General features: G+C 56.9%; 1 protein-coding gene across 1 annotated transcript in view; it reads right to left on the bottom strand.

The window, feature by feature from the left end:
- The window catches only part of MEGF8 (multiple EGF-like-domains 8), a 56,856-nt gene that overhangs the window by 22,655 nt on the left and 20,755 nt on the right, over positions 1-13,446 (bottom strand). Inside the window, 20 exon segments of the mRNA XM_011936547.1 lie at positions 1,181-1,325; positions 1,467-1,604; positions 1,607-1,636; positions 2,111-2,274; positions 2,816-2,996; positions 3,434-3,641; positions 3,962-4,080; positions 4,229-4,339; positions 4,417-4,664; positions 5,697-5,829; positions 6,415-6,664; positions 6,764-6,974; positions 7,312-7,511; positions 7,980-8,228; positions 8,682-8,795; positions 8,881-9,012; positions 9,107-9,225; positions 10,039-10,275; positions 10,723-10,923; positions 11,952-12,152. Coding sequence (XP_011791937.1) covers positions 1,181-1,325; positions 1,467-1,604; positions 1,607-1,636; positions 2,111-2,274; positions 2,816-2,996; positions 3,434-3,641; positions 3,962-4,080; positions 4,229-4,339; positions 4,417-4,664; positions 5,697-5,829; positions 6,415-6,664; positions 6,764-6,974; positions 7,312-7,511; positions 7,980-8,228; positions 8,682-8,795; positions 8,881-9,012; positions 9,107-9,225; positions 10,039-10,275; positions 10,723-10,923; positions 11,952-12,152 — 3,391 coding nt within the window.

Below are 13,446 nucleotides of genomic sequence, written 5' to 3'. Positions count from 1 at the left end.
AAAAAAAAAAAAAAAAAGGTTAATTTTATGTTATGCGACTTTCACCTCAATTTTTTTAAATCCTCAAAAACAAAACTGAGAGAGAGAGAGACATGAAGTAGTGGAAAAGACAGATTAAGAGAAAAAGGGAATTAAATCCCAGCACTTTGGGAGGCTGGGGCAGGTAGACTGCTTGGGCCCAGGAGTTCAAGAACAGCCTGGACAACACAGCAAAAACTTGTCTCTACAAAAAAAAAAAAAAAATTATTCAGGCCTGGTGGCGTGCCTGTAGTCTCAGCTACTCGGGAGGCTGAGGAGGGAGGATTGCTTGCTTGAGGCTGGAAGACAGATGCTACAGTGAGCCAAGATAGCATTACTGTACTCCAGCCTGGGTAACAAAGTGAGACTCTGCCTCTAACAAAAACAGAAAAAGAGACAAAGGATCAGAGAGAGAAGCAAAAATAAAAGAAGACAGACCCAGAAGCACACTCACAATAGTCACTCACGGCCGGGCGCGGTGGCTCAAGCCTGTAATCCCAGCACTTTGGGAGGCCGAGATGGGCGGATCACGAGGTCAGGAGATCGAGACCATCCTGGCTAACACAGTGAAACCCCGTCTCTACTAAAAAATACAAAAAACTAGCCAGGCGAGGTGGCGGGTGCCTGTAGTCCCAGCTACTCGGGAGGCTGAGGCAGGAGAATGGCGTAAACCCGGGAGGTGGAGCTTGCAGTGAGCTGAGATCCGGCCACTGCACTCCAGCCTGGGCGACAGAGCGAGACTCCGTCTCAAAAAAAAAAAAAAAAAAAAAAAAAAACAATAGTCACTCACAACATTGAAATAAAAAGGCAAGTGACAGGCATACTTCTAACCTATGAACAGCAAAGACTGGCAGAAAACACCCCCATGTCTAACAGTGGTTGTCTCTAGAGAGGGGGATTATGGGTGTTTTTTTCCTTCCTATTTTACAAATTATATACAGTGAACATTGTTACTTTTACAGTCAGAATAAAAAATAAACTTCTCTAAGGAAATAAAAAGGAAGGAGAGCATCTCCTGGTGTTTAGATAATACAGAAGGAAAGGAGCTCTGCCAGTGGGTCTACAGGGGCCCAGTGACTCCTGAGGAGTGAGAGTCCCAGGACGGGTATGGGGCTCCTCCTGAATGTCCCTCAGCCTCCTGGGAGCCACAATGGGGACTTACGGGTGAGGTCGGGCAGAAGCCAGGTATTGCAGTTGACTTGGTAGAGCAGAACGTCGCTGCTGAACTCGTCAGGGTCCGAGCGCCCCCCAAGAACCACCATGGTGTCCCCTAACAGGGCTGAGGCATGGAAAAGCCGGGGACGGGGCTGTTGGGGAGACGGGGTGGGGGGGCGGGAAGGACAGCCTGTCAGAGCTGTCCTCTGCTCCCTCTCAGCCCTCCAGTCACCCCTGTACTTCTCTACCTGCCCCCCACAGCCCACCCAATCCTAACTCTCATCAAATTTCACTTCCTTTAGGTAAGGTGAGATTTCCTCCAGGAAACCTCCTGTGCCGGCAAGAGCAGCCCACAGAACCATCTCCTTCCTGAGTTCCCGGAACCCCCATGACCCAGGCTGCTCCCTAGGAACTTAGCCCAGACCCCTTGAGATGAGCCACCCACATTCCTCACACAGTCTCCCTAGAGACAGTGGGGGCATCCTGGGGGTGAGGCTCAAGTCTCTTGCTTCTAGCCCCTTGCCCCCAAGACGGGCTTGGAAACGTGTAGACTGAAACCACCAGCCTCTTAACCAGTGCAGACAGGGCTCCCTGCCCTCCCACACACATTCTCCTTGGCCTTGAAGGCAGAAAGAGCAGGGAGCCTCGGTCCTGCTTTGTATGAGTGGAAAAACCCAGGACGGGGAAAGGGCCTGCCGGGGCCACACCAAGTCAGGACAGAGCTGGGCAGAGCTCATGCCTCTGACCTCCCGGCCTCGGGTTCTCTCCTCCAAATCAGGAATGGAAGCAGGGGAGATGTGGGGGTATCAGCTTAGTTAGGGAACACAGAAAGGAGGGGAAGCAGGAATCCGGGATGGAGCCAGTCCCTGGGGCACAGGGAAAGAGGGCCCCTCCCTCCTGCCCCATACACCCATGGGTCTGGGCCTCTTTTCCTGACCTTTGCCCCCTGAGAAGGGGCCAGCAGGCTCCAGGTGCGGTCAGGACAGTGCAGGGAGTAGAGCTCGGGGGATGGGGCCGCCAGCTCCACATGGAATCGGAACCCCCCAAACACGTAGAGAGAGTCGGTGGCCTCATGGTAGACGGCAGAGTGACCGTAGAGACCTGGTGGGGGGCAGGGTGACAGGCTGGGGGAGGGGGTGACAACAGCACTGATCCCGCTGACCTCCCGGTCCCCCTGTTCAGTGACCACTGAGGCTGGAGGCCTGGGAGCCCCTCTCCACCTGTCCCTCTCACTTGGGTTTGAACAATCACTAGAGACTCTGGGAAAGAGAAGGGAGTCCTCAACTGGCAGGAAGTTGTACCAGGCTCTCGGGAGGGAGACAGGGCATCCAGAATGTCTAGGGGACAGTGATCAAAGAAAGCAGGTGAGATTGAGGAAGAAACCCTGAGGAGCAGGGAGCTCAGAGCCTGGGGGCGGGGGATGGTGGCCACATGTGGCCAGGAGTGGGCAGTTAATTATGGAGTCTGGGAAGGACAGAGAGAGAACATGAGCATTCAAGAGGGGGTCCTGAGTATCTGCGTGGGGGCAGGAAAGAGAGGGAAACAGGTGGCCACAGAACACAGGAGTGGACGGAGAGCCCACGGGAAGCCTGGATGCCCGGGAGGTCCATGGGAGCTGTCCCCTCCCGGTCCCCAGCCCCACCTGTGGGGGGCGTCCCGCTCTGGGCTCCTGACACCCAGGTGCCGGTCGCCAGCTGGTACTCAAGCAACTGCTGGTTGAAGCCATTTTCCGGGGAATAACCGCCCACCAGGAGCAGAGATAGGCCTCGGCGGGCAGTAAGGGTGTGACCAGCAACGGCTGGCAGCTCCACGGTCTGGGGGGCCTGAGGGATGGAGGGCCAAGGTCACTGATGGGGCTAGAGGTCAGGGGTCACCTTGTGGGTAGAAGCGATCCTCAGCCCCCCAGAGTCCTCCCTGAAGTACTAAGGAAGGAGTGACCCCCCAGGGGCCAGTCAGACCAGCCTGGGTCCTGGCAGGTGCACAGTGGGCCCCTTGGCATTTCCACCTGCCCAAGCCTGGTGTGGCTTTGGGAAGTGTGGCTTTGGGAAGCCCTTGCTCCCCTGGTCTCTCTCTGCTGCTGAGTGAAGCTGTGTCCCAGCCCAGGACTGGCTCGGGACAACAGTGTGCCCCAAGATGGCCGAGGAAATTCAAGTCCAGGGCTTCTGTTTCCTCTGGGGGTGAAGCTGGCAGGAGCTACCACAGCTGTCTCTGTCAGGGCCCAGCAGAAGGGCTGGGGAGTGGGCTGGGGAGAGTTGCTCACCTTCTCCTGCCGCCATTGCAGGGTGGTGAGGTTGAGGACCCAGAAATCACGGGTGACACCCCCAGCGGTGAGTCCCCCCAGCAGATACATGGCGCCACGGCCAGCGGGCACATACGCAGCTGCATGGAAGGAGCGGGGCGATGGGCCTGGGCCCCCGTCCTCAGCTCCCGCCAGCATCTGTGTCCACCGCCGCTCACTCACTGAGTACCTGGGGCCAGGGTGCAAAAAAGCTGCCGCATTATAGTCATCTCAGCATCCTTCAAGGTGACCCTGCCTGACAGATGTCCCTGCATCCCGTGGGGTGACCTTCCTATGACAGTCCTCTCACCATTCCCTGGGGTAGCATCACCTAAAGAAGTACCCTGGTCACCAAGTGTCCCCGGGTGAGCCTCCTGTGACAACTGTCCCAGCATCCTTTGGGCTGTCCTTTACCTTAGAGGCTTTTCTGCACTCCTCTGAGGTGACTCTTAGCATCCCGAGGTGACCTTCTCTCATTTGCGAATCCCACCTGCCTAGGGCAGTCCTCACCTGTACAGGTTTCCCAGCAGCCCCTGGGGCAGGCCCAGGCCCCCAAACATCCACAAGGTGGCATCAGGTCCCTCCACCATGGTGTGGCCCAGGCGGTGCAGGAAGCGGCTGGCAGTGTCCTAGGGGTGGGTGGGGACGTCAGGGATCAGGCTAGGGTCAGGACGAAGTGCCAGGCCTGGGTGTAGGGTGTAGGGGTGGTACCAGGAGTGGAGGTGGGAGAACGACCTGGGGGCAACCATCCCTAGACAGCGGGTACCCGCAACTCACGGCTGAGAGGCGGCTGTCCATGAGGGTCTCCCAGACCAGCTGCCCGCCATCCAACTTGGTGGCGCAGTCAGGGCCCCCGAAGCCTTCGGCACAGATGCACACACCCAGGCTCTGGGGGATGACGAGGGACTCAGGGGAGCCCTGATCACCAGCCCTGTCCCACCAGGCTTGACCTCTCCCACCTGTACCTGGTTACAAGTTCCTGCCCCAGTGTGGGCATTGCAGTTCTCAGGACACAGAGCCATCCGGCAGTGTGGGCCAGCCCAGCCTTGAGGACATCGGCAGAGCCCCGCACCTGCAGCACCGTCCTGGGGCACGCATTCCTGGGGGACTGGGCAGCTCCCAGGGCCCCCTGACCCACAGCGGGCGGAGCCCACCGAAGCATTGAAGCCCCAGGATGAGGAGCCATTGGCCTCCCAGTGCAGCACCAGCAGCCCTGTGGGGAGAGAGGCCAGAGGCTGGCAGCAAAGCCACGCTCCTGGCCCCATCCAACCCCAGATGCTGAGAAAACCCAGTGTGACTGGGCAGGGAAGGAAGGCACCATATTATTCATAATCATCACCAGGATGAACCAGTCTGCACCCCTCCCTCGGCCAACCCATCAAGATTGATCTTCAAGCCTAAATCTCTCACCAACTGATAGCTACCTCCTGAGCTGCTATCCAAGCCCAAGTCCCGTCCCACCTGGACACTGGTACCCATCCCCTACTGGTCCTCCTGGCTGCCTACACTCCCCACTCATGGTGGCCCAGTGATCCTCAAAACGTGAATCGGGCCCTGTCCTCAGCAAGCTCCAAACGTTCTACAACTCCTACTGCCCTTACATAAGACTGGATCTCTTTAGAAAAGATAGTGATTTAGGGGCGGGTGGGACAGGAATTACTTGATATGTTACTATATATAAAATATGCCTCAATAAAGTTATATATATAGGCCGGGCGCGGTGGCTTATGCCTGTAATCCCAGCACTTTGGGAGGCCAAGGTGGGCGAATCACTTGAGGTCAGGAGTTCAAGACCAGGCTGTCCAACATGGTGAAACCCCATCTCTACTAAAAATACAAAAAGTAGCCAGGCATGGTGACATATGCCTGTAATCCCAGCTACTTGCGAGGCTGAGGCAGGAGAATCACTGGAGCCCGGGAGGCAGAAGTTGCAGTGAGTTGAGATTGCGCTACCACACTCCAGACTAGCTGGAAAGAGTGGGTGGTGTGGGGTCCTCACACCAGCCACATTCTATGTGCCCCAGAGACATGTCTCATTCAGCCTTTCTCTCTGCAGATATAGCTCAGCTAGCACAATCCTATTTTCCTCTCAACTAAGGACAAGGAGGTCCAGAGACGGTGAGGGACTACATCACCCCACAAGCAGTGGCAGACCTGGGTCCTGTGCCCACTTCAGGTGATGAGTTCGGGGGCAAGGGATACATAGCCCAGGACTAAGAGGTCCCACTTCCCCTAGCCCCCGTACCAGACAGAGCCTGAACAGTGAGGGGTCTGTCCCGTCGCTGGCCGCAGAAGGCAGCTATGAGGCTGCGGTCTGACTGGACAACACCAGTGTCCAGGAAGCGTGGGAATCCATCAAAGGCCAGGACGTAGCTCAGCTAGAGGGGTGCAGAATTGAGGATTAGGAGACAATGAGGATGAGAACAAGGGCACCTGGAGTCTGGGAGAAGGAGAGGTTCAAGAGGGGAGGCAATCTGAGACTGGGAAATGGGCTGTTTGAACATCCAGGGGAGACTGTCAAACAATGGCAGGGAGGCAACCACTCCCCTTCCTGTGTCCAAAGTAGACATGGCTCATCTATCAGGCACCTCTTGCATTAAGCCTCTTTCTCCACATGCAGCTCCTGGCAGTCAGTACCAGGTGCTGACTCAATCAGAGTTGGTGCACAAGGTGTAACAATTTACCATTCCTGGTCTGGGAATGGGGAGATTGAGGATCTGGAGAACTGGAGATGGGAGTTGAGGAAATAGGAAGCTATCTGGGAAATGGGAGGGTCTGTCTGTGGGCCTAGGAACAAAGCGCTGGGGATCTGAGGAGGAGTTTGGGTTTTGAAGGATTAAAAAAACAAAAAACAACCAAACAAACAAACAAGCAACACTGGGGTCAGGATCTAGGGATGCAGGCTGGGTCAGGGGACATGGTTCTGGCTCATGGGCCTGAACCCTTGTTTTCTCAGTGCTCACCGTGCAGGGGGTGCTGCTGTCGGGGGAGAAGGTGAGGGTGAGTGGGGGACAGAGGGTTCCGGGAGCACAGGGCTGTAGCTCCTCAGTGGCTGAGACAACCCACACACAATAGGACAGGCCAGGCCCGGCTCTCGCAGCCCCGCCACCTGGAGGCAGCAGCCCCCCGACCCGGCGTGAGCCCAGTGCCACTGAGGACACATTGGTGAGGAGGGCGCGACCTCCACACTCCCGGAAGCAGGAACCACCGGCCCTGGGGAGATGGAGAAGAGCCAGTGTCAGACCAGTCCTGCCCCTCCCTACTGTATCCCCAAGCACACCCTACCTAGCCCTGGCTGGCCCACTGGCTCACCGGGGATCCCCATAATAGCCTGGGGAGCAGAGCTGGCAGTGGGCACCCTCGGTGTGGTCCTGGCAGAAGCAGAGCCCACTGAGGTTGTCGCAGTGGCCACGGCGTGGGTCCCCGTGCCCATTGCACTGGCAGGGCCGGCAGCCCCGAGAGCCCGTGGCGTTGCCAAAGCTGCCAGGCCGGCATCGTTCGCAGTGCTCTCCCCATGTCCAGTCTGTGGAGGCCCCAGCAGGTGGGACAGAGTCAAGTCAAGGGTGGAAACAGGCCCAGGCCTACTGGGTCAGCTAAACCCTGACCCCACCCAGCTGCTTCAAAGGTGGGAAACCAAGGCCCAGATCAGGGTAAACAGCGAGTCCCAAGAGGGGGAAGTGAAGCCCAGCCAGAGTGACGGGTGGCACTGAAACCTGTTTGAGTCAGGAACAGCAATGGGGCAGGGGACCCAGAGCTGCATGAGGGGACACTGAGGCCTCCTCCAAGAACAGCAAGCTGGAGCCCCAAGAAGGGAGGAGGCTCCCTGGGTCCAGGCTGGGGCTGGGACGAGGGCTGCTCACCCTGGCACTCGTCGCAGAAGCCAGGGCCCCGCTTGCGGCAGTGGCTGTGGAAGCTGCAGCCACAGTCCCGGGAGCAGCGGGGGGCTGGGGGACCCGGGGCGGGTGTGGGCGGGGGCAGGTCTGATGTCCAGCCCAGGTCACACACGCAGGTGAAGTCCGGGGGGCCGCTGCACACACCATGGCCACAGTCCTCCAAGCACCTGAGGGGCCGTGTTGGGGGTGGGGAAAGCGCCAGGCAGGCCCAGAGCCCCTAAAGCACCTCATCACCTCCACCCACCTCATGACACCATCAAAGCCACTGGCTGTTTCCATGGTTTTGCGCTACGTGGGTGACCCTGTCTCCAAGGTAACTCCATGCATCACCACGCCTGTCTCTATAGCAACCACATAGCACCACTGTGAAAACCTCTTTCAACTACGTCCTCTGCCTCCATGGCAACGCTGAAGACTATGGCCCACAGCCTATGGGTGCCCTGTTTCCATGGTAACCAGGGTTACACTGGGGACCCTGTCACTCTAACGAGGACCTAGTGTGCAAGGTAAATCCCTGGCTAACTGGGGATGCTGGTTCCACAGGAAGGGACCCAGTGCCATGATGGCTTCCTCCCTCCACCTCCATGTGCCCCAGCCTGGGGCAACATCTCCATAGCAACCCCCGCCTCACTCACGTGCGGTTGCAGTGTGAGATGCCATCACCCTGGTAGCCCCGCTGGCAGTGACACTCGTAGCTGAGGGGCGTGTTCAGGCAGGTCGCCCGCGGATGGCACCGGGCCAGGCCCAGGCGACACTCATCCACGTCAGGACAGCGGGCATATGCCCAGCGGGCAGGGAGGGCCACGGGAAGCCCCAGGCCCTCCCCCACCCACAGGGAGCAGTTACCCCCACCGAGGGGCCCCGAGAAGTCCCCCTGTAGGCACCTGTGGGGTGAGAGAGTGAAGAAGCAGGGGACAACACAGAAACAGGAGCCATACATAGAAACAGTGACAGGGAGAGAGGAGGCCAATCGCAAGGAGAGGGACGAAAATATAGATTTGGAAAGAGAGACAGAGAAACCAGGAGAAGTCGAAGACAAAAACAATTTTGGAAGACAGAAGAGAGACATAGACGGAGATGCAGTGAAAAGGAGAGCAGAGAGACAGAAACAGACAAGGAGAAAGAAAACGAGTCGCGGAGACCCAGCAAAGGAGGAAAAATTGAGAAAAAAGAGCAGGAGAGTAAAATAAACACCAGAAAAACAATACGGAAAAGGGAAGGTGGCCATGGGATGGGGTCAGGGCAAGAGGGCAGAGAAGCAAAGAGGCTATTAGAATGACCGGTCATGGAGGAAGGACACAGCCGGGCACCCTGCCCACCCGCCCGCCTGGGCTCACCGTCCCAGTGTGGGGTTGTCCTCATTGCCACACCAGCCACACTCGTGGCTCTGCAGACACTCGTGGCAGGTCAGGAAGCCATCGCAGCTCCGGCACCGTGGCTCCGAGTGCACACTGCAGGATGGCAGGGGTGGGGTCAGAGCCCCGGCCCCTTGCTGGTGGGGATCTTCCTCTGTTAACCCTGCCCCAGGGACCGTACCTGTCATCCCAGCCTCGACAGCCCCCATGTGGGTACCGGGCCAGGTAGGCGGCAAACAGGAAGCAGGTGTGGGTGGACTGGCACCAGGCGCACTGGCTCGAGTTGGCCAGGCAGTCCTCACAGGTCAGTCGCCTGGGGCGGGGAGCGAGTGGCCAGGTCACTCCACAGCCAGCCCACATCCACGGGCACATCCACCCACCCACTCCCTGGACCCAGTCAGACTCACTGGTTGCAGAGTGGGGGACACTCCTCTGGACTCTTTATGGCACCCCGACCCCGGCCCCGCCGGCTGCATGCCGCGTCTCCTTTGCGGTTGGTGCTCTGATGCCACTCACAGAAGGGGTCCTGGGGGTCAGTTGGGCAGAGGAGTCAAAACCCCACTCAGCCATCTCCTTTGGGATCCCAGTGCCTATCCCACCCCCTGCCCCACCCCGCAGACTGTCCCTGCAAGGCCATCTCCCTCCCCAGCTGCCTGCGTCTCTGGACCCCTCCCTTCAGCCACAGACACCCATAGTTCTGCCTGCTCAGCACCGACTCTCTCTTTTGGGCAACAAGCGCCCCTTCTGTGTGGTCCGGGTGGGGCTGATTCAATCCTCAGGATCCAGAGGTGGGCAAGGGGCCACATTCCCTCCCCTCTACTCCAGTCATTGGCCCAGGAGCCTGCACAAGGCCCAATCAGAGCCACTGAAGTACAATCCTGGGACTTCTGTTGAGCTCCTGGATGGTGGTGGGGTGAGGGGAGAGAAACAGAAAGCCTCACTGTTTGAGACAGAGCAAGGACTGAGAGCCTGGAGCCTTAACTCACAAGGAAACAAACCCTCCCAGGGAACAAGAGGAAGCAGGGTGTTGTGGGCTGCCTGACATCACTAGGAGCTGGCAGGCCTGAAGGCACTCCTGGGCTCCAGTGCCTGTGCTGAGAAACTCCCCGTTAGTGGAAAAGGATGGAGTTGCATTCTCTGGCCCCTGCAACAGGGAGAGTCCTGACTCCCAGCTGCCTCTCTCTCTAGCTCCATCTCACCCTCCCCACCAGGCTCTGCTGATGAATGACAAAAGCCCTTGCTGTTTCCCCCACACCCCCCACCAGGGGTTCCCTTGGCTGCCTGTTGCCTGCTCTGGCTGCCTCCACCTTGTGACCTCCCCTGGTGGTCCCACAGGCACCTGGGTGCAGGCATGGCAGTCCCGATGCTCCTCGCAGAGTGGGCAGAGGGTAGGCACCAGCACCAGCAGGGACCCACCAGCCCTGTCATCCCCACAGTGGGCTCCACCCTGGCGCAGGTGGCAGCTGGCACTGGTCAGGCACCAGCCACAGCCCTGGTCTGCCAAGCAGCCCAGGCAGGAGGAATAGGAGGTGCAGGCCGACGAGCGGTAGGGCTCCAGGAAGAAGAAGGAGATCTCCTGGGGAAGGGGTCACAGGAGGGGCAGCAGTCAAGGTCTGGGGCAGGGGTCAGAGTCTGGGGCTAACTGAAAGTAAGGGTTTGAAACTCAGGTTGAGAACTCAGGCACACAGGAAGTCAGGATTTAGGAAATCAGTAGAGGTCCAGGGTCTGGAGGAATCTGGAGATTATTATAGGTCAAAGTATGGAGGGCAGAGGTCAGGGTCAGCAGGGTCAAGGGTGAGGAGTCAGAAGACGAGGGTCAAACTATGGGATCAGGTCAGGGTCTATGGGCAGAGGTCAGGGGCCACAGGGTTCAAGGGGAGGTTCAGAGTTCAGAGGCCAAGAGTTAAGTAGTCTGAGGCCAGAATCTAGGGATTTCAGAGTTTGCGACCTGGCGTTCAGAAAGCCCAGGTGATCTGAAGCTAGGGCCTGTGGCTAGGGTTGGAGGTGGGTCCTGGGTACTCACGCTGCCTCCTGGCACACCAGTCCGATCCCACAGCAGAGTGAGCTCGCTGTGCCCAGGGCCTGCCGAGCCGTTCAGCTGGCCCCGGATCTCTACTGCATACTTGTGGTCCCGCCCGGGCAGGGGGAAGAGGCGAGCAGACCCAGGGCGCTGCAGCTGCCGCGTCTCCTTCTCCTGATGAGCCACCCAGCGCCCCACCTCCTCCTGGGGTAGGGGTGAGTGACAGACAGGTAGGGGCCTCAGAACCCTTCTCATTCCTTCCTCAGACCCCTGGTACCTCTGAACCCACCCTGCACCCCACCCCCTCCTAAGAAGAGGGCCTCAGAGCTCCTTAGATCCTGAGAACCTCCGAGGTGAGACCCCCAGGGACCCTCCTCCTCCTCAGGGGCTTTTTTTTTTTTTGAGACAGGGTCTCATTCCGTCACCCAGGCTGGAGTGCAGTGACACGATCATGGCTCACTGCAGCCTCAACTTCCCAGGTTCAAGTGATCTTCCCACCTCAGCCTCCCAAATAGCTGGGACTACAGGTGCATGCCACCATGGCCAGCTAATTTTTGTATTTTTTGGATAGATGATGTCTCACCATGTTTCCCAGGCTGGTCCCAAACTCCTGGGTTCAGGCAATCCACCTGCCCCTACCTCCCAAAGGGCTGGGATTATAGGTGTATACCTCCACACCCAGCCTTCAGGGGCCTTTCAGGTCTGACTCAGACCTTCCTCATCTCCTTCAAAGTTTCCCTCAAATTCTGCTCACAATTGAAAACCTCAGCACCCTCCCTCCTCTACTAAAGATCCATCCCCAGCCGGGCGCAGTGGCTCATGCCTATAATCCCAGCACTTTGGGAGGCTGAGGCAGGCAGATCATCTGAGGTCAGGAGTTCCAAACCAGCCTGGCCAACATAGTGAAACCCCATCTCTACTTAAAATGCAAAAAAATTAGCCGGGCGTGATGGTGCATGTCTGTAATCCCAGCTACTCAGGAGGCTGAGGCAGGAGAATTGCTTGAACCTGGGAGGGGGAGGTAGCAGTAAGTCGAGATCACACCATTGCACTCCAGCCTGGACAACACAGTGAGACTGCCTCACAAAAAAGAAAAAAAAAATCCATCTCCTGCCTCTGATTTCTCCCCAGTCCTCCCCCAGAACCTTCAAATCACCATAGATGCCCTGTACCACACCCCTAGCTCCCATATTTACCACAAACACCCCCCTGAATGTCCCAGGCAGCCTCACCATGTTCTCTGTGTCAGGGCCACGGGCCATCCGGGCCAGAACGTGTAGGCGCTGGGCCCGGGCCCACACAGCCACGTCCTCAGACCCTGGCCCACCTGGCCCTCCAGGCAGCATTGGGTAGATGAAGCCACGGTAGACCAGGGACACATCTGTTTCCGCGCTGGGTGTCAGGGTGATGGTCGTGCTGCGTACAATCGAGACCTGTGCCACCAGGGATGGGTGTATGCGTGAGTCCCTTTCTGGACTGCCCCCAAGTCTCCATACCCCTGAGGCCACATCAGAGCCAGAAAAGACTGGTCAACCCAACGTTTTTCCCCATTTTACCAAATGAGAGATTGAGGCCAAGGGACAGGGGTTAGGTGGCTTGTCAAAGGTTACTCTGGGAAAAGAGGCAAGACCTAAATTCAGACAATAGACAACAGGGTCCCAGAGCCCACCTTTACCCCTGGCCTCTCGCCATTTCCATCTCACATTAAAACTCCAGGACTGGACACTTCAGTGTCTTCTTATCCAACTCCTCACCTTTTCAGCTAAGCACTTCAAAGCCCAGATCTAATATTCAAAGTGACAGACAAAGTGCAAGATTTATTTTCCTGGTGTGTGATTTTGTAATAGCAGAACAGTGGAACAGTCCAAGTGTTCACCAGTGGGAGGCTATTTAAATAAACTACAAATGTAAATGGAGTATCATACAACTGTTAAAAAAAAAAAAAGAGTGAAAGCCAGGCACGGCCAGCACTTTGGGAGGCCAAGGCAGGCAGATCACTTGAGGTCAGGAGTTCAAGACCAGCCTGACCAACATGGTGAAACCCCATCTCTACTAAATACAAAAAATTAGCCGGGAGTGGTAGCATGCACCTGTATTCCCAGCTACTTGGGAGCCCGAGGCAGGAGAACCGCTCAAGCCCAGGAGGCAGAGGTTGCAGTGAGCAGAGATTGCCCCATTGCACTACAGCCTGGGCAACAAGAGCAAAACTCCGTCTCAAAACAAACAAACAAAAAAATACAAAAACCAGACAGGAATGGTGGCGCATGCTTGTAATCCCAGCTGCTCAGGAGGCTGAGGTGGGAAGATCACTTAAGCCCAGGAGGCAAGGCTGCAGTCAGCTGACATTGCTCGCCACTGCACTCGAGCCTGGGCAATAGAGAGAGACTCCATCTCAAAAAAAAAAAAAAAAGAATGAGAGTGTTTCTTAAGTTCTGTTAGGGGAAGCTTGCCAGGAAGAAAGAAAGGAAGCAGTCGTGTAGTGTTCATAATATGTTACTTTTGTGTGAAAGAAAAATGATACGATGTCATGCTTCCTTGCATTTGAATAGGTAAATTCTGGAATGAGATCAAAGAAACCTAAATGGATCTTCCAGGGAAGTATGGTGGCCTTAAGTTGCAGTCAAGCTGGAGCTAGATAATACTGGACCACTTAAGGGGTGGGGAGTGGGGTAAATGAGAGAGATTGTCCATTTAATGACTTTTTTCTTTTTCTTCTTTTTTTTTTTT

This window comes from Colobus angolensis, unplaced genomic scaffold (assembly GCF_000951035.1).
Source record: "Colobus angolensis palliatus isolate OR3802 unplaced genomic scaffold, Cang.pa_1.0 Scaffold154, whole genome shotgun sequence".
NCBI lineage: Eukaryota > Metazoa > Chordata > Mammalia > Primates > Cercopithecidae > Colobus > Colobus angolensis.
Note: the sequence above shows the minus strand (reverse complement) of the source record. Positions and strands in the feature narration are given on the sequence as shown.